This window comes from Felis catus, chromosome B4 (genome assembly GCF_018350175.1).
Source record: "Felis catus isolate Fca126 chromosome B4, F.catus_Fca126_mat1.0, whole genome shotgun sequence".
Lineage (NCBI taxonomy): Eukaryota > Metazoa > Chordata > Mammalia > Carnivora > Felidae > Felis > Felis catus.
In genome coordinates this window covers 90,564,140-90,586,070 of record NC_058374.1, presented here as the reverse complement: position 1 = coordinate 90,586,070, position 21,931 = coordinate 90,564,140, and the positions used below count along the sequence as shown (strand labels likewise).

At 39.4% G+C, this 21,931-nt stretch overlaps 1 protein-coding gene across 4 annotated transcripts in view; it reads right to left on the bottom strand.

Moving 5' to 3' along the window:
• Nucleotides 1-21,931, bottom strand: part of MSRB3 (methionine sulfoxide reductase B3) — a 173,323-nt gene that overhangs the window by 79,103 nt on the left and 72,289 nt on the right. For all 4 annotated transcript variants that reach the window (XM_023257198.2, XM_023257199.2, XM_023257200.2 and 1 more), the window contains one exon: nt 11,362-11,390. In XM_023257198.2, the coding sequence (XP_023112966.2) occupies nt 11,362-11,390 (29 nt within the window). The remainder of the gene's footprint in view (nt 1-11,361; nt 11,391-21,931) is intronic.

Genomic DNA, 21,931 nt, shown 5'->3' with positions numbered 1-21,931 from the left:
AGCAAAATGTTAAAAATCTTACGCCTGCAACCAAGTAATGTGTTCAAAACAAAATTTCTACCCTTTGTAGTTAAATGGATCTTATTTCTGCCCAGGAATGAGCAAGATATGTCAATTAACATGAATGGACAAATAACCCATGTGCTATCTCTCCAGAAGGTAACAACGACTACCAATTCATTCCACTTGATGGATATCTACCGATCTAAAGTAAGCATTTCACTTCCTATAGCAACTACAGTCAACTATATTAATTGAATTATCTTAATTTTGAACTGTATTAAAAATAAGGTGCTGTCCAAAACAAAATTATTATCAATTCTCTAGAGACTGTTAATTCTTCATCAATCATTTCTTTACAACAAATCCTGTATGAGTATCTTTTTCCACAGGTGATTTAATGTTGTGGGGACAATCTGCTTTTAGAAACTAAAACTCAACATCACCTTTAAAACCTGTTTCTCAACAGATTCCTGCATGAACTTTTTGGGGGAGAAAATTTCTACAACCATGTGTGACTGTATGGACAACTATGTCATGTGTATGAGTAAGAACGGTCATGTGTATGAATAAGAAGGCATATCCGTAAAAATTCATAAATATTTTTTCATCACACCAACCCATATTCTAGGGGTTTTGCTGCATAATGGTTAAGACTGTGGGTTCTGTGATTAGGCTACTTAGGATCAAATCGCAGTTCTGTCATGTACTAGCTATGTAACTTTGGGCAAAATACCCAAGCTCTCTGTGCCTTACTCTACTCAATTTATAAAATGGGAGTAATAGTGCATGATTTGTACAAATTCAATGAATTAGTAAACATAAAGCACTTGGTACAGTGCCTGTCACATAGTAAGCATAAAATCAGTGTTAGCGATTGTTACTATTATCTGTAGAGCAAAGTCCAAATTCTTTAACCTGTGGTCTCTAACAGACACCCAACTGTACCATTACTTCCCAACAAAAGTCCTCTACTTACTGTTTCTCAAATACTTTTTGCACTTTGCCTCTGTGCCTGACTTTAAGTGGCTCTCTATTTAAAAACCATCTCTTGGGGCGCCTGGGTGGCGCAGTCGGTTAAGCGTCCGACTTCAGCCAGGTCATGATCTCGCGGTCCGTGAGTTCGAGCCCCGCGTCAGGCTCCGGGCTGATGGCTCAGAGCCTGGAGCCTGTTTCCGATTCTGTGTCTCCCTCTCTCTCTGCCCCTCCCCCCGTTCATGCTCTGTCTCTCTCTGTCCCAAAAATAAATAAACATTGAAAAAAAAAATTAAAAAAAAAAAACCATCTCTTTTATGTCTATCCAAATTTGACCTCTGAAGATCTAAATTGTACCTCCAACAAGGAACCCGCCTAATCAGTCACTGTAGCCTACAGTAATTTCCCTTCTAAATTCCAGTAGGACTCCATTACTGGAAACTGCACCTACAGATATTTTTGTGTATATGTGTATGCATGTATCTCATCTCTTCAATTACATGACAAGCTCCATGAGGGCAGAAACTGTGTCACACTCCTATATCCTCCACCACATCTTAGAGTAAGTGTTCTACATGCACAATGCATTACACTGACTGATCATGAAGCGTCAAAGTAAAAATGTCTACATACTGCCTCAGTGCATTAACAACAGTATTCCGGGCCTGAGAATTTCAGAAACAGAGATAGCTCAGTAAACCTAACTGCATGAAGGGTAGCCTGACTTAGACCAAAATATGCATCCCAACTTAATACTACACAGCAGTTAACTGCTGGTACTTACAAATAACATGATTAAATCTCAAAAACATTATATAGAGTAAAAGATACCATGCACAAGAGAGTACACACTGCATGATTTTATTGTATGTGAAGTTCAAGAACAGACTAATCTCATCAATGGTGATTAAAGTCAGAACAATGGTTGCCTCTGAGAAGTGGGAGTTGACTGAAGGAAAATATGAGGGAACATTCTAGGTAATAGAAATGTTCTATATCTTGATCTATATATTGACCTTGTTCTGCATCTTAATTTTAGTATGCTGACGTGGTATGTTAAACCATTAAAATTTTAATACGTGCTTCAATAGCTAAGAAAAATTTAAACTATAAATTTTAAGTTCTAAAGTTTCCACTCATGGTCTCCTGCTCCAAGAACTTGGAAACAAAGTCTCAGGTAATGGACTCATAGTATGTTTTCCAAGCCCAAAAGGCAAAGCTGTCTTTCATAAGGATGGATGGGTAGATGGATGGATGAAGGTGAAGTCAATGAATGTTAAGTTATATCAAGTCTCACTGGCCAGGACGACCCCTATTTTGAGACAGATAATTCATGTTAACTTAAACTCACCAAAGCTAAATATTTCAATCTGTTTATTTCCCTTTTTTTCTTATTTTGTGCTCAACAGAGCAACTTTTTGGTTATGATCTGACTCCCCATGTAGGTGCCTGCCTTTAGGGTGCTAATATGCTATGGTAAGGAAATTTCAGTTCCAATATGTACTGATTTAGTTCGGTCAATTGATAAAGTGAGTTCTTACTGTGATTTTTGTGAGTCACATAGCCTCACTAAGAGAAAGAAGACGCTGATCATGCACATGTAAGTATTCTGAGGCATGGGAAAATTGTATTTATCATCATACACAAATACATTGGCATTCTAGCTTAATCCATTAGTATTGTGGGTTTGTCAATATGAGCCCATCCCTAAAAGATACTAAAACATCTAAGTTTCTGGGCCTGGAAGTTTAAGAATAGATACTAGAACACAGAAAATTCACCAAGGCAATTAATGTTATCTTTTGAGGCCTCTTGGGAAACTGCCAGCAACCTTTCAATGGCCTACTAAAAGCCACATTGAAACCATACATAAATCTGTATTACACTTTATATTTTCAAGGCATGTTTATAATCATATTATGTTTAATTTGAGAAAAATACATTTTATAATGTATAACAGTTGCTGAATCGGGGCACCTGGGTGGCTCAACTGGTTAAGCATCCAACTCTTGATTTCAACTCAGGTCATGATCTCACATTTCATGAGCTGGAGTCCTGCATTGGGTTCTGCACTGACAGCATGGAGCCTGCTGGGGATTCTCCCTCTCCCTCTCTCTCTCTCTCTCTCTGCCCCTCCCCTGCTCACACACACACATGCATGCTCTCTCTCTCAAAATAAATAAACTTAAAAAACAAACAAAAAAACAACTAACCCATGATCTAATAAAAAGGACACAGTCCTTGCAAGTTGGAGATCTGAAGTCCAATCCCAGATTGGCCATTTACTGGCCATGTGGCCTTAAATAAGTCATTTAACCTTTCTGTATTTCAACTCCTTCACTGGTAAAAAAAAAATATCCCTGTGTATCTTGCTAACTTTTGAGTCTCAAACTTGGTACGATTTATCAAAGTACTGTTTAAATGACAAAGCATTATACAAATATTTTCATTATCATATACTATTAATACTACCTCCAAAGTTAGGTTACTGTAATGTGATTATAAAGAAGGAATTGGATTCAATTTAGAAATATAATATTTCCAACTCTATAAACATTTTACCAAAGAATTGATCCAAGTACAGGATGTGCTAATGTAGTAGATTCCATTATAGGCTCCTATTATTTTCCCCTTCCCATCTCTACACCTTTTACCATGTGACTCAGCAGTTCTTCCCACCAGAAGGAAGAGAGAATACTTACATCTGCATGATTAGTGAGGAGGAAGGGCAGAATTCTTTCCCCTTCCTTCGCTTTCAGCTTGGACATGTGACTTGCTTGGCCAATGGGATGTTGGCAGATCTGATGCAAACAAAGGCTTGAAATGTGCTTGCATAGTGAAGTCTGCCCTCTTCTCTGTTATCATCAATGACAATACCCGTGGAGCAGACCTGGACCCAACCTGTGACCAACCTATGTCAGCCAACTCCCAACCAATCCACAGACATATGAGCAAGAATATATTATTGTTGTTTTAAGTCACTGCTTTTTAAAGTGACTTCTTAAAGTCACAATACTGTATGATTGTGACAATTGACAAGTGATAGGCTTGGTGATTATACAGAACACAGTATACTATATTTCTATGATCCCTCATTTAAAGGATCATCTTTGGGTTAGACAATATAATCCCTAGCCATTAATTTTATCATTTATCCAACAATAATCAATGAGCACCAACTATCTGCCAGGAAGTATTCTAGGCACTGGGCTAATCAGGGTTTGTAACTTTAGCTGCCATAATAAACAATGGCAAAATCTCAGTGGCTTATTACAATAAAAGTTTATTTCCTTCTGCATAAAGGCCACTGAAGATGCTCTGAGGTGAAGGGCTCTCCTGAGTGAATCTCTTCCAAGCATGACTCAGGGATACAGACTCCTTTCATACTGTGATGCCATCATGTTCAACATGTACCTCTGACATAACTTCAGAAGAGAGAGGTGGAGTATACCGGATACTTAATCCCCTAACCCAGAAATGACACATACTCCACCGGAGAATTAGTCACATGCCCCCACATTGGTGGAGAGGGATGGGAAACTGCCATCTCTCACTGAGTAGCCACTTCCCCGTGACTCTGAAAGGGGAGAGTAAATCTTTGGTAGTTAGTTAAGCATTTCTATTGCAAGTGAAGAACAGAACTCCCAACCTCACGGAATTTTTGTTTATGAACTAATTATTCATGCCAGATACCAAGGCTATAAAGGTGAATAAGACACGGTTCTTTCTTCAAAACACTCACAGACTTAGAGAGAAAGAAAAGATTCACACAAATAAGTATAGCAGAGCATAAATGCTGTAATAAATCCAAGTATAAGATCCAGTGTTTGCCCACAGGAAGGAATGATTAACTGCTGGGGAGGTGTAAAAGATGGCTAGATTTCATTGAGGGGGCAATGTTTGGGCTGAACCTTAAAACCTAAAGGCTTGGAGCCACTTTCCTTACAAAGCTATGGGATGACATTGAGGGCAAAAAGGAAGGGGAAAGCATCAGTGTTTACAGGTAGCATAACAACTTCTTGCTTCACATGTGAATTTGGGATAGCATCAGTTTCCTTTCTGGAGGAGCCTTCATTTCTTTGGGCACTGCTTTGGAATAACGTTCTCTACAGGAAGGCAAGTACAATACATGAGCCAAGCAAGGTGGCTAATGCCGGAAAACACATAGTACCTGAAGCTGAAAACATAGGGATGGTGATATCTAAAGAGGTAGAATTCAGGTTAAAATATGTATTTTTTTCAGGTTAAAAAAAAATATATATATATTTTTTTGACAGAGTATCTCTCTTCTCAAAGTCCTTGTCAGATAAAAGAGAAACCAAATAAATAATGATATAAATCATGACTCAGACTGATCTAATAAATATACATGAAATCCTTTATATTTCAGAGAATACAGTTTTTGTATCACCCACAGAAGAGTTATAAAAATTAAATATATATTAGGCCAAAACTACAACTTTAATAAGTACCGGATAATAGACTTACTAAAAAATAGTAAGGCTACATTCTCTGACCACCAAGCAATGAAACTGAAAATTACAAACAAAAGTAGAAAATAGTACATATGGAAAGGTAAAACACTTTCCTAAATAATCATTGTGTCCAAAAGAAAGTCAAAACTGCAACTATTTACAATACAATATAAAAAATATCTGGGACCCGGCTAAAGCTTTAATGAAGGAAATTTGTAGCTTTAAATGCTCTAGTTCTAAATTAGAAGAAAAGAAAAAAATTAAGTATGTAACATAATGGTATACATGAAATCCAAGAAAGCCAACAGAAAATTATTAGACCTAAGGAGAGTCTTCATTTAGATCTATCTGATGCAAAACCTCTGCACTTAGCTGCTATGCCTTGCTGCTTCCTGGTGTGTAAATCACTTTATAAAAGGAGATGAAAGGCTATGTGCCCTCTACTTGCTTCTACACAATCCAGTGAGACCGTTCTAAAGAAGATGGCCTTATTTTTCAGGCCAACCCTGATTAGGATGCAGTAAAAGAACACATCAAAAGTTCAATAAAAGTGAAGAAGAGAACAGTATTCCCAAACATTTGTCATTGTTCTCTTGTAAATTACTCTCTTTTAATGACAATCAAATGTGAAAAGTCACTCCTTATTAAAAGCTATAGAAAAATTACACACTAACCAGTCGTATTATTAGGCTGGTTTCTTACAAGTCAAAGTAGAAACCAAAGTGATACCGTTTGAATAAATTAAAGAAAGATAAATATGTCAAAACCTAAAATATATTAGCTTATCTTTAAACATCAAGAGTTCTTTAATTCACCATCTGGATCTAAATTTAACCTTGTTAGCCCTTTTTAGCTAAATATGCAGAGAAATCCATGTGAATCTGTAAAACGGCCCAACTAGCTGTAAGATTCTGGAAAATGAATTGTATCCACCCTGTTCACAGCCATAACCTCAGCATCTGGGTATGGCATACAGCATGCGTGATAAATGTAGACTGAACGAATGAACAGATGAATAGACAATATTTTTCCTATTTCTATTAATGAACGATGCCCAGCGATAGAGATTTACATTGTATTTCCTTGCTCTTCGTTTGTCACAAGCCATTCAAAAATAAGAAACTGAAAATGACAACATTGATTTGAAGCAACTGAAAAGTATTACCAATATAATGTCACATAGATAAGATCTGAAAATGTTTCCTTTATTAATATTTCTTAAGAAAGCCTCACTATGTTAGGCAGACCGTCTCATTTGTCGCAAGCTTTCAACACCCTAAGTTCTACACCATTCAGATTCCTCATTTCCCTTCAACCTAGTGACCACTATTAGCAGCCCAGTGTATTTTTCACTGCCCTTATGTTTTTGCCTCAAGCTTTAACTGATTATATTCTTTGATTTCCTTACCCTGGCGTAGAGTCCCTTTTAACTACAGATCTTAAAAGCGACACTAGCTGCTTTTTGTTCCTTGGGTTTTTTTTCCCCCCTTCAGGATAATTATATTCCGTTGTGCCTTTTATTATCGCGTCTTTTAGGATCTCCTAACCTTGTACACTCTTGGGCTTTATTTAATAGTGAGCTCCCTCCTCTACTCTCCCCACTAAACCATGCTCATTAGGTTTCTTAATCCTCCATAATTTGCTTTCATGAAATCTTATACCTTTGAGTTGCTGTGTTCTGCGAGCCCATATCTTTAGTATAGCTATTCCAAGCAGCCGAGAATCAACAAGCACCAAACATAAGCTTATTCACTTTCTCAGCCAACATGACTCTACAGAAAAGAAAAAAAAAATCTTTGTTTTGAATGTTTATGGACCATGAAACCATCATTTTAACTTGGTATTTCATTTTCTCATTCAAACATGGCCTGAGAAGGTTAACACCACAGATTTAGACTCCGGGCAGTCCTTGACGTATAGTTATTAACTTAGAGGCTTCAGGTTCTCCTTGGTCAGAAAACTATCCTATTTTAACAGAACAGAAATAACAATATCCTGATGTTAACATAGTGACTAGTAAATTCCAACTATATGTTTGCCTTATATTCAGGATTCCGGAGAAGAGAAAAACATCTTTTTTCAGTTATTCTCCAAGAGCTCTGCTTTTCCAAATTTTTTTTTTTTAAAGACATGTGCATGTTCCTGAAATCTGACTATACATTCAACTCTGCTCTTTCCAGCAGTTCATCCTCTGCTTTCTCTTCAGTTCTACTCATCACTCACACCTTTGCTAATGGATATGTACAGGAGGGCAAAGACAGCATATATTCGGTTTTTGTTTTTAACTTCTTTCGGTGAAATTAAAAAAAAAAAAAACAATTTAGTAGAGAACTGAAAGAGTTAACGAAGTTTCCAAAGGTGCCTTGCTTATTCAAGCAAAGTTTACACTTCAGCCCTGTGCATGTTAACTTGTGATCCTCCCCATCCAGATGACAGAAAGCAAAGCCAGTAATTTCTTTATTTAATTGGTTTGCATCCACACACTGACCTCCAGGGCTCTGTTTACATAGCCTATCATGCAATATGCTCCACAGTTCCCTGCCTCTTTCCAAAGCATGTTTCTCCTGAGATTTGATATATAGCTTTCATGTTTAATCACTGCATTAGACTCAATGCTCTGCTTCCTCCACATCAACTAACTTCCCTTCTTGGGAGGTGGGGAGAAGAGCACGGCTTCTTGCTACTCCTGAACATAAAAGGAAGTCTGTTTCACTCTATTAATAAAATCACCAGCTACACACGAATGCAGGCAAGCAACAGCAGTGCATCAACTAGGAAACAGCATTAAAATGGAAACCCTAAAACCGCGTGAGAAAGAAGGTGGCCTGATTGCTCTCCATCGGCAAAGCCAAAAGCTTGACGAGACTGAGTTATAAACCAACAGAAACAAACTTTAATCAGTATATAACTCAGTACATAGAGGACACAGCTAGAGGGCAGCTAAAGTGTTAATCAAATTAATCTCCAGGACAGAACATTCCTGGGGTTCTCAGATCAGAATTAATTCAGTGCCGCTACCTTCTGGTTAAAGGTTTTCTTAACCTTCACCACAAATAGAACTTTTGAGGACCCTTTAACTGATGTGGACATGGTAATGCCACAACCCTTTCCAGAAGAATCTGTATGTGACCCACATTTCTGAGACAGACAAAAAAAACTCAAAAAAATAGTTGATCTCTTTCAGTAAATCAAGACAATCCATAACCTTCAGGCTTCAAAAATGACATGAAATGGACGTATTTTACTTTAAAATATGTCAAGCAAAGAAAGGAAAGTGAAATAAATATGGCAAATTATTAACAATAGTAAAATCCAGATGATGGATTATGTGGATGTCCACTATACCACACTCTCTAATTTTATAGAGAGTTGAAATTTTTCATTATAAAATTTTTTGAAACTTTAAAAAACACAAGTTTGTTTGCAGATGCTTTTATAGAAAAAAAATTGATATAATTTTGGTAAGAAAAAATTTAAATCTCTCTCTAGGCTGATCATTCAACAACCGACATTTCTCCCCATGTGATGACAGTGAAAACCTCCCTTCCTTCCTCATGAATCTCACTCCACAGTCAGAAACTTGGTTACACACACTACAAATGTGCATAAGCCCTGCATGAATTGGGTTCCTCACTTGGGAGGGGAGCTATAGGTACATACATATACATGTCACATTTGACTTTGAAATCCTTTCCTTTATGGCTAGTCACTGACCATACTGTTTATTTTTTAAGTGTTTTTGTTTTGTTTTGTTTTGCCTTGGTAAGATTGGCATCCTCCTTCATTTACAAAGCTTACTCTGTCAGGAACACTCTTACAGCTGTATACAACATTAAGCAGAGCAAGTTCACTTTCTGTATTTGATGAACAATAGAGAATCTGAACCTATTAAAGTCATACATTTAATTGTTCCAATATGCTATCTTATTTCTGACCAAAATTTGCATGATAGAGCGTGCCAAAGAATACAGGTCCAGCTTCCTCTGCCATGATTCCCTCATTCGATACTAAGCTAAAAGAGCTTATAAGAAAACATAATTACCTGTTTCTTAATTTGAAACCATCTGAATTCTTTCCATAACATATCTAAATTCTAAATTAAAAGAATAAATAAACTTTTCATCAGTATTCCCCATAAGATTTTTCAGGGTACAGAACTTTGTACTTTTCAAAGACATGCAGATGTGGTCCGTGATAAACCTGCTTAAAAAAATTAGGACTTAGAAAAAATAAGGATCATGAACAAAATCTTTGGTCACTAGAGTGGAAGATGTATGCCTGTACAGATGTTATAACTATCACTACAGGAGTTTAGCGGCATATTTTAATTTGGATTTCAAAATTCAACGTAAATTTTCTGACTTTGACAATAGCTGCCTAATATTTCAATTTTGTACACTATTTCCAGGTTTTACCTTCAAAATGAACCTGGTGGACTTGTTCATTTTTGAGAACTATGTTTCAGATACTATACCCTAAAATCAGTTTCTGATTGATGTTTAGGGAATTAAATCGGATCATAACAAAGTAGGCCCTTAATATGACACTTGGTGACTTACTGGCAAATGATAAAAAGACATCCCACTTCTATGTAAAAACTCATTCTCTATCAAGTCTATTCATTTATTTTTTATCATACTTAAATATTTTACTGTTTAAAAAACGACAGACTTTTCACCTTACTTTGAGTCATCTCCTATGAATCAATAAAAAGTCAAGTCACTGATATAAGGCCACCATGACTTCAGTCTCCATGTAGTCAATATTGTAAACGAGAAATGTTGGTTTTATGCTATTAATGTCAGATGTCATTCAGAAGCCCAAGAACACACAGAATGGAAAGATTTCTGGTGAAACTGTTAACTCAAATGTACCAACTTCATATTAAAGAGGCTTACCAAACTGGAGACATTCATAAAGGAATACAATAAAAGAAAGATGAAGCTTTTAACGAAAAAGCACGTTGGCTCCTTAACACCACTACCAAAAAGAATATATAGTCCTTAGTTCCCTTGGGAGCATAATAAACAAAAAAATGTTTTTAAGTTAAAACATAATGGAACTCAAACCAGAGTCAGAATGTTACTTTTAAATTCAATAAATTCTATGTTTCTCTGAAAATTATTTTCTCCTGGAAAAATAAAAAATAATCAACGTTTATTTATCTATTAACAGTTCACTAAAGGGCATAAGGCCTTTGTACTGAATAAGAGGAAATTTTTGTGCTTTAATTACAAACACCATTAGAAATTCTGGAGCACATAAATCTCAGAAAATGACATAAAGCCTCAGTCAAACCTAAGGATTATATGGCTACATTCATGCTTAATGAAAAGAAAACATCTAATGAGGCTGATATGCCACTGTTTGTGAGAATGTGAATTTTGTCTTGATAGATACAAAAGTAATGGCTTAAGGTGACCTTAGTTTTGCATTATCCACTCCCACAACAAAACAAATTTTTTAAAAAACTAATAAATCATAAAGAAATTTCCATTTCTACTGGCTAAAACTCCTTAGAGTTTGCTGGATTAAATGTATTTATTATCCACATTTGACGACAAGTCCCTTGCACATAATCTTCAAATTATTCAGGATGCTTTGCCTACTGAGAGAATAATATTGTATTTTGAGCGGCAAGAATGTACAACCCCCACTTCTGCTCTTAAAATGGAACTCTGCAGATAGAGAGCATTTAATGCTTATTGCAGAACTATCGAGAATCCCAAAGTGAACATCTCAGGTTCTGATTCCAGGCAGCCAATCGCCCTGCTTTGAGGTGGGGTTCGTATTTTGAAAAGAGGCTGCCTCGTCTGTTTAAAATCAAAATGGCTCTTGATCTGATGAGTTGCTCCTCAGAGAATAATGTAAATAAAATATACTCAGAATAACATCACTAATGTAAACATACCTGAGCCGGAGTCAAATTTGCTTTCTGACCTGCAAAGAGAAAGAAATGTTTTACAATACAAAAATTGTATATTAACGAACAACTGGTACTTTATGGGAGGGGATGTAGTGGTTACAGATTTCAGTTCAATGGCCAACAAGGAAAACAGCTTTTTAAAATGTAAATACATATCTCTTTTAACTATTTTAAACGTATGCATTATCCTACGTCCCCTGAACATGCACATATCTGCAGAGATAGCAAGCATGAAAAAGATACTAACTTTTTAACTTGTTTTGAGAGAAGGAGCATAAATTGCGTTAAAAAAAAAAAAGAGGTAGATTAACTTGTTTCCGTAATATAATAAAGCAATAAAAAATTCAAATTTAAATTTATCCTCTTTACTTATTATTAAAGATTTCCAATTATTCAACACCAGGTAATTTTTCACTAAGTTGTTCGCTGAGTAAATGAACCTGGTAACCCCATACATTTAACAAGAGGGAGAAAAAAAATCTGAGCCCTTGTGGGAACATTATGTTTCAGATATAGGCTAATACTGGTTGTAAATTCAGAAGCCTTTGAAGCTCTCAGTTCGGCTGTGGGAAAACTTCTGTTGGGTAATTACTCTCAAGATGCTGCTGATGTGCTGTCAGGCAGAATTAACCCTATGACTAGGCCTATCTACACAAGCTACTATAAGACAGCATTGTCTATATCTAGCTCTCAAACCAATTAGTGGGCATGCTCCAGTCGGATTTATATCACACATTAACAATCAATAGTATATATGTTCACAGCTGCCACAGCAAGATACAAGAACCCACCAGCAGGAGTCCTGTTAAGGGATGTTACATTGACAGAGAAGATTTTTTTTTTTTTTTTTTTTTTCCTGGGGAAATGTAGTTAACTAAGTGGGAAAGGAGATTTCTTTGAAATTATGCCAGGGTACCAAAGCACTTTTGGAAGCGGTGGCTTTCTTTACCTAAATTAGTTTCAAGAGAAGTCATCAAAGGGGAGAGGGGGAGAGGATAAGCAAGAGGCAGCTTTCTTTGTCATAAAAACCCATTTTCTCAAGTATTCCTAAATGAGGTTTCACCTGATACTTAGAGTCAATCAATAATGGTAAAAACAAAAAAGTGTTGTCACGGCCACGGTTGCCGACAACCAGCAGGGCGATGCAGGCCCGCTCTCCCAAGCCCTAGCCTGACTGCACTCCTCATCCCACTCCTTCACTTAGACGGCCCCGACTGCTCTTCCAGGTGCAAACCACTTTTGTTTTTTGTCCTCTCTCCTCTTCTGGAAAGGCTTGCCTCGTGCTCTCTTCTTTGTTCCCAGCATCCCTGAGCACAGCTCGACATGGCGTTGGCCCCACATCCTGCTGGTTTCCTTGCCTATCTTCCCCACTACACCTTCCTCATCTCTGCAGCCACAGCGGTTGCACAGCACCTGCTGCTTGTACCCAACAACTGTCTGTGGAGGGGAACTTCCACCAACAAACACACATCCTTCTCACCTGGTTAGGAGGTGTTCTTCCTTCTGTCTGGGCTTTTCTCCACTTATGTGCTAAAATGCATTCTCTTATCTGCCCTGGAACCGGGCTGGATGAATGACTCCTCTCTGCTCTTTCTTTTTTTTTTAAGTTTATTGGTTTATTTTGAGAGAGACACAGAGAGAGCAACAGCAAGGGAGGGGCAGAGAGAGGGGAAGAGAGAGAATCCCAAGCAGGCTCTGTCCTGTCAGCGCAGAGCCGGACACAGGGCTCCAACTCACGAACCGTGAGATCGTGACCTGAGCCGAGATCCAGAGGCTGACGCTTAAAACCGACTGAGCCACCCAGGCGCCCCTCTCTTGTGTCTTCAATATCCAGGTTTCCCGCAGGTTTCTCCTCCCTTCTGAAGAGGAGTGCTCAGGAATTAAATAAATGTCCTCCTTCAAGTAGGTGCCCTATTCTTATTATCTGCTTTCCTCCTATGCTCACAATCGAGCCTATGGGAAAGGATAAACTATACCGTATGGTGTATGTTTTCTTCTCCTGACCTCCCAACACATTCGCTGTTTGAGCCACCACGATCTGTCCTTGCTAAGGTTTACCAGTGGCTTCCCGTTGCTAAACCAAAAGCTAAACGTATTGCCAAACCAAAAGCCCTCTTACCATCCCTACTTTACTAAACCTCTCTCCGACTAACAAGCAATACTACCTGAATGTTGCGCTGGGACCTCAAATGACCTATGTACTAAGCTCAATTCAATGTATTTTCCTTCAAATATAATTCTCTGCTATATTCCCTATCACTGAAATTGGGCATCATGATATTGTCCTAGTTTTCTTCTGCACCCCGTGTACCAAATTTGTCACTAAGACCTGTTGATTTCACTACCTTCCCCTTCTCTCTGTTCTTACTCTTACCACCTTTGGGTTTATCTTTGACTCAGAATCTCATACCCAGAAATCCCACCCACCCATCCAATCCGTCACCCCATCAGCTGCCAGATGTTTCCAAAACACGAATCTGATCACATTACCACCACCTCAAAAACTAGAGCAGGCCTCTCCAAACTTGGGTCACAAATTGACCCATTAGTGGATTATAAAATTAATTTAATACAACTAGTATTTTTTTTAAACCTGAACTGGAATAGAAAAGAAGACAAATGCACTCCACATATTGAGAGTCTGGGCAATTTTGCACAACTTTTGGGTATATGTACGTGCATTTGTGTCTGTGCGTGATGGCACACGTGTGTGCTATGCAGCACTAGCCTTACAAGTGAGCTAAAGGCTCTGCTCTGGTCTTCCTCTGGCTGTGCCCTCCTCCCCACCAGGCAGGGAGTCCCCTCTTGTATCCGAAGCTCCAAGTACCAGGGTCTGTGGCATTCTTCACCCAAAGGGCCCTGCCTGAGCCAGCTTCCTCACCCTAGATGGGCCCTTTCTTCAAGTCAGGTTGTTCTACTAGTGTATGTACCTCAAGCCCGAGGGGCGGCCAAAAGCTGCTGTTTGAAGGAGAGAGCTTGGACCCAAGGGCAGAAGGAAGGGGACACAAAGAGGACAGGGCAAAATGCTATTTCTGCTCAGAGAATTCTTAATTCAAACCCTTCCGTGAGAGTGGAGGATTGGAGCACCTAGGGGCCAGAGGTTGCCCCTTGGACCAGACCAGCAAGGTCTACACAGCCTTGGAACTCAGGCGCAGGGCCGGTGGAGATGGGGAAGGGGCGATGATAGGACAGAGGCTGGCAGAAACGAAAAAGCTCCTCCCCCCAGAAAAGAAGAAAACAAAGGAGGTGTTCTCTTATGGATTCCACAGCCTTTGGAAGAGAAGGCTGAGGGAGACATCCCCTCCTCTTCTCCCACTCTTGGCCCACTTGCCATTGTCTCTGCATTTCCCCAGGATGAATAATGAATAATAGTCTTTTGGTGGAAGTCTAAATTAACTTTATTTGCACTGTTCTCAGTTATTTGGTATCAATGGTTTTACACACAGTTTTCACTGCTTTTGTCAAGATAGATTGGTATATCCTTTTCTAACAGTTTATTGCCTTGATTTATAACTTCTTAAATGACTAGCTATCTTGTATCCCCATTTGTCCTCTTGCCCAGGTCCTGCAAGTGGTAGGACCAGGCCTGGTAATAAATCGTCATGTAAAAAGGTACTCAGTCCAGGCTCCTCCACCCCATCTCTAATCCACACCGTATCCTTCACTCTCACCAAATAAAGAACCATTACCACATTATGAGCCTGCATCCAGTACTCTCAGGCTAGAATGCCCTCCCGCCAGCTCATCACTGACAAACTCTTACTCAACTATGAAGACTCCCCTCCATCCCATCAGCACCCTGCCTGCCCCCCTTGCCTCCCAGACACTAACCTCAGCAAGATGCAGACTGGGTTTCATCCATCTGCATATTCCCAACACTTACTGAAGCATGTGACATTTAAAAGTTTTTAAAATTTTACAGTAGGGGGCACCTGGGTGGCTCAGTCAGTTCAGCGTCCGACTCTTGGTTTCAGCTTGGGTCATGATCTCACGGTTTGTGCGTTCAAGCCCTGCGTCAGGCTCTGTGCCATGGCAGGAGCAGGCATGGCACGGAGTCTGCTTACGACTCTCTCTCTCTCTCTCTCTCTCTCTCTCCACCCCCACCTCCCCCCCCAGCTCTCCCCTGCTTGCACTCTCTCTTTTTCTCTCTCTCTCTCAAAATAAATAAGTAAACTTTAAAGAAATTAATTAATAGGAATTAATTACATGAATTAATACAAGAACAAATGAATCTGTAATTAATTAATTAATTAATTAATTAGTAGGGATTAATACATGAACAAATGAATCTGTAAACTAAAAGAAAGCTAAAAATAAGGTACAGTGGCCCAAACCTCTATAAAATGCATCTTTTGAGACATGAAAAATCATATCAAAAAACTTTTATCCCTCAGACCATCTTATCTTCTCCAGAGATAGCTGGCCAATACGTAAAATATACCCATAAAGTGCAGAGAAAACATCTTCACAAACTAATTAATGATGTTGGGTATCAGTTTAAAAACAAGAGTATTTTTAGAATTCTCAAACATAGTACTGAACCTTCAAAAAACACACAACTACTCTATTAATAATTAAGACATAATAATAGAGTTAATACTATCAGTTTGAGGGTTAAGGAAAATTGGTCCTATAAGTAGAAGTTAAATCAGATTTCTCAGATTTTCTATACACACATGGAATCAATACACACGTACACATTCAAGACACAAAGTATGTACTGTGGACTATGATCATCTCTCCTTCTAAATCCTCTTTAAGGAAGTAAGCAAAATACAGATCGCAACAAACAAATGGCAAATGTGGGGAAAAAAAGGATTCACACATAATACAGATTATACAAGAAAAGCAAAGAAAGGATGTTCATTCATTCATTCCAAGCCATGTATGATGTGCTTTTTTTCAGTAATTCACTAAGCTTATACGGCAGGGATATGAAAATGCAAAAAGTAAGGTTATACGGTTATAAGATGCGTAAGTAGAATTGTCTCCACAGACACCCATTTTACCCCTTGATTACACACTCGCATCTAAGCTTAAAGCCACTCAACCAGCCCCTTTGGCAACTGCCAAAAGACGGTGAGTACAGCCCAGACTGCTACTGTCTTTCAGCATCTGTTCTCCACTTCTTAATTTTATTTTTAATTTTTTTTTAAGTTTTATTTATTTTTGAGACAGGGAGAGACAGAGCATGAACGGGGGAGGGTCAGAGAGAGAGGGAGACACAGAATCTGAAACAGGCTCCAGGCTCTGAGCTGTCAGCCCAGAGCCCGACGCGGGGCTCGAACCCACGGACCGTGAGATCATGACCTGAGCCGAAGTCGGCCGCTTAACCGACTGAGCCCATCCAGGCGCCCCACTTCTTAATTTTAGAAATAGACTAAGTTTTAGATGGGTACACGGGCTTCCTAGGTAAAACAATTTTCCCACACTATATCCCACCTCTCTTGTAGCTAGTTGTGACCCTGTGACTAAGTTCTTGCCAAAAGGATGCAGGCAGAACTGATGTGTTGAGCACCTGATTATGCCCCTCAATAGAACTGCATCCCTCTCTTCTTCCCCCTGGCTGGAATGTCGATGTGATTCCAGGGGCTGAAGCAGCCATTCTTAGATCATGAGACAGAAGCTGACACCAAAGCATCGGCCTTTCACCACTCCTTGTACTGAAAGTACACACACACACTAGTAGCCTGTATCAATCCTGTTACATGTTTAAGCCACTATTACTTTAGAGCACTTGTAACAATATTACCACAGTAGAAGAGGCTTACACTAAAACTCCCACATTTTTAAACCTGAATAGCTCTCATGAATTTGTAGTTGCTAGGAGAATTTCAGTATCATTACTACGTTTTAAATAATTAAAACATATGATATACGCATTCTTTCGATAACAGAACTATAGATTTTCAGAAGAGGGCAGTTTTAGTTTTTGGTTACAGTTCGATAGTCCTGAACAAATTTATAAAACTACTAATCTCTATTTACAGGAAATTAACCCAGTGTCCATGAAAGTTCTGTGTATTGAAGTCAAAAGCTTTTACCTTATTATTTTTCAAAACTTTATTTTCTCTTATGAGGAATGCACAAAGTCTCAGAAAAACTGCTTTTTGCTTAATGTTCCATGCTATTAATTTTTTTTTTTTAAATGAGACCACGTAAGTATGAGCTACATGAAGTTAATGCACGCAGTATGCCAAAAGGTTTCAGGTAACATGTGGAAAAATGAGGGTGATGTTCTTATTGGTTTTCTTTTGCAGTTTATTTGTTTATTTATTTATTTTGAGAGAGACAGAGAGCATGAGCAGGGGTGAAGCAGAGAGAGAGAGAGAGAGAGACATGGAGCTGGACACAGGGCTTGAACTGACAAACCATGGGATCATGACTGGAGCCCAAATCAAAAGTTAAATGCCTAACCAACTGAGCCACACAGGGGCCCCTGTTCTTATTGCTTTTAATTGATGTCAATATAAGATTCTAGCTGCAGAAAATTTTTAGAAGGAAGAAGAAGGTGTAACAGACTGATTTTTGTCTATAAGGTCATTATATATGTCAACTCCATACCCAGGATTTTCTAAGACAATCCAGGTCAAATAACCTATACTGTTCTCCCCTTAAATTTTTTTTAAGTTTATTTATTTATTTTGAGAGAGAGACAAAGCACACAAGTGAGTGGGGGAGGGGAAGAGAGAGGGAGAGAGAATCCTAAGCAACATAGGGCTTGATCTCACAAACCATGAGATCAGGACCTGAGCCAAAATAAAGAGTCAGATGCTTCACTGACTGAGCCACCCAGGCCCCCCTGTTGTCCCCTTAAAGCACAGAACATTTTCAGAAATTCTAACACTTCAGGATCCTACTTATAAGCCTAAGAATTTCTTCTTACTCTAAAAGTAACTCAGGGGCGCCTGGGTGGCGCAGTCGGTTAAGCGTCCAACTTCAGCCAGGTCACGATCTCGCGGTCCGTGAGTTCGAGCCCCGCGTCGGGCTCTGGGCTGACAGCTCAGAGCCTGGAGCCTGCTTCATATTCTGGGTCTCCCTCTCTCTCTCTCTCTGCCCTCCCCGGCTCATGCTGTCTCGCTCTGTCTCTCAAAAATAAATAAACACTAAAAAAAAAAAAAAAAAATTAAAAGTAATTCAGAGGCCTTCATGAAACCAGTGGCAGTAATAATAGCGGTGAATATCTGTGCCCCTTCTTTCAGCTACAGAAACATAATATGCTTCCTCTGCTTGGAACGTCCCCTCCTTCCCCCCCCCACCCCCATTCTAGTATCCCTTAACCCCTATGCCTACTTAACGTCTAAAACTCACTCCACATGTTAGCTTAATTATCAATTCTTTGAAGAAGAGTGGCCAGACTACATTAAGTTCCTTTAGTTTATACTTGCACAGCACCAACTGCTCCTTCTTTGCACTCATCAGAGTTGTCATTCTACATTCATCGGGGTGGTTATTTGACCATATTAAAAGAGTTCAATAAGTGTGGCAGACACTATTTGTTACCCATCTAACGGCCAGTCTTCCTTTTCCCTGAAAAGAGAATTTTGATTTTTTTTTTAAGATTTTTTTTTTCAACGTTTATTTATTTTTGGGACAGAGAGAGACAGAGCATGAACGGGGGAGGGGCAGAGAGAGAGGGAGACACAGAATCGGAAACAGGCTCCAGGCTCTGAGCCATCAGGCCAGAGCCCGACGCGGGGCTCGAACTCACGGACCGCGAGATCGTGACCTGGCTGAAGTCGGACGCTTAACCGACTGCGCCACCCAGGCGCCCCAAGAGAATTTTGATTTTTGAAGAGTGCTAAAGATGTGTCCACCCCAGGAATAAATCATAATTAGGCTCTGCCAGCTCTGGCGATCCTACTCTCCTTTGTCAGTGGCTGGTTCCGGGACAGGCATGTGACCTGGTTCTCAGCAGTGAGAGGTATAGGGAGGACAGCTGGGACGCTTCTTGGAAAGGTTTTTCCCCATGAGAAGGACAGGAGGGATTTAGGGAGAAGCCCCTTTTCCTACACTCTCTCTCTCTCTCTCTGTGTCTCTGTTTCCTGCCTTTGAAGTTACTGTGTAAGGATATGACACCTAGAATAAGATTGTGATAACAATCTTGTAACCACAAGAGGAAGGCCAAGAGAATCACAGAAATGCCAACACAGAACTTTGATATCAGTCCAGTTCCAGAACAGCCTTTCTCTTCTAGAGTCCTTGTTGAGTTAGTCAAGTCTGTCATTGTTAGGCCACTTTTACTTGGGTATTTCTGTTCCTTTTAACCCAACATATTCTGATATTGTTGCCAAAGCAGTACTAGTTTACGATCTATCTACTTTTGTGTTTAATACACAGAAAGGAAAAGAATAGATTTAAGCATTTAAAGCCACGTGAGCTACCACAACTAAAAACTGAGAAAAATGTACAAATAAAAGGTGTCCATTAACTGCACACTTATTTTTTTTTTTAACTGACAGATATGGGGATACCTGGGTGGCTCAGTCGGTTAAGCGTACAACTCTTGGTTTCGGCTCAGGACGTGATCTCACGGCTTCGTGGGTTCATGCCCCACATCGGGCTCTATGCTGACAGTGCAGAGCCTGTTTGGGATTCTCTCTCTCTCCTCTCTCCCTGTCCCTCCCCAACTCATACTATCTCTGTCTCTCTCAAAATAAATAAATAAACTTAAAAAAAAATAACTGAAGAAACTGGAAATATTTAAGAGGGAAGGAAGACTAATGCAAAATAATATAAATGATTTGTTTACGCAACATAGAGAAGAAATCTTATTTGTCCTTAAAAGACAAATGAAACATTCTCTAACTAAAATAGTTACACGATGTACTCGACAACATATTGCAGGACGAATCAAGAGACCCACGAATCTAGTTCAGAAAGTAGAACAAGTCACTTAACTTGTGAGCTCCATTTTCCTCATTAGTAAAATGAGGCATCTGAAAGAAATCAGTGTTGTTCCACACAAACTATTCCATGGAGAGGTAGCTGTCTGCAGTTTTCTGTAGTTCCCAAGAATAAAGAAAAGGAGATGGGGAAAGGAGAGCACAGAGGAAAAGTGAGTGTGAGGTGACAAAAATTTGCATCTATAGACCTCAAGCCTATGGACAAGGAAGACTGAAAAAACAGATAATTCTTCAGGCCATTTTTGGCTCCCAAGTTCCACAATTGCTCCCCAGACCATACTGGTAACTGCCTTCTTCAAATTCCAGGATCATTTCCGGTCTGTATCATTTACAGCACTTTAATCGTATGTTTCCCTGAAAATAATTCAATTGTTTCTTCTGTATATTTATATCTCTAGGGAGAATAAAGCTCTCAAACTAAAGACACCCTTAGCTACTGAAAATAAATTCAAAACGCTAAAGAAAAACAGTGGTAAAGAGAACAGAATACACCTTCTTCGTATTATGAACTGAACTGTCCTCCCCAAATTCTTACGTTGAAGTTCTAACCCCTGGTGCTGTGACTGTATTTGAAAATAGGGATTTTGAAGAGGTAATTAAGTTAAAATGAAGTCATTCAAGTGGACCCTAATCCAATATGACTGGTGTCCTCATGAGAAAGGGAATCAGAGGGAAGACAGCCACCCACAAGCTAAGAGGGGAAGCCTCAGGAGAAAGCACCACTGCTGACACCTTGATCGGGGACTTGCAGCCTGCAGAGCCACGAGACAATACACGCCTGTTGCTTACACCACCCAGGCTGCGGCACTTTGTTATGGCGGCCCTAGCGGACCACCGCCCTCCGTTTCTTCTTCAGCCGGATGTTCAGCAACCTCAAACCTCCAGCACAGCCCCAAACCCAGAAGTTAGTCGGAAATAACTGTGTCCACCGCTCTTATACACTTTAACCCATTTTAGGTACGAAGCCATTTTAATCTCTCTATTCTCCCTCACTATTTTTAACCGCTTTCGGCCAAAGTGCTTTACCTGCATTTTGAGCACGGGGCAGCTGCTCCTGCAAATTACCAGAGGCCACCAGTAGGCAGCCATAAGACCCTGATCAATGGGCTCTTTGTCTCGTCATATCACGGCGGGAGAATGTTTCCAATGGTTTTGCCTGGTTCTTTAACACTGGTGTTGTGTACAGATTTGGCACGTGCTCTCTGGGGGATGAGGCAGACTTGGGAGGTGGTGAAATTTATTGCCCGACATCAGTTTTACACATCATATTTGTGTTCTTATTTTCCCTGGAGATTTTCATTTCTACTCTAGGTTGTAATCAGAAGTAGAACAACAGAAGTTGTGGCTAGCAGGTTAGTGCTAGACACAATAATTGGCAGATCCTAACATTTTAGAGAGAGACAACAAAAGAAACTCAAACAAGGGCAATCCAAACTTGATGAGTGTAGAGGCAAAGACTTTACACACCTCAGCGGCCGATGGGAGCTGTCAATGGGAGATGAAAAGACAAAAGAATATCATCCTCCACATTTTCCAGAACTCTGTAAGAATTCTTTAAAGGGATAAGCAGGGCCGTATGTACCTCATTAGGGCCTCACTGGTGTAATAACTAATATTAATAATGATGGCTACAAGTCATGAAAGCAACC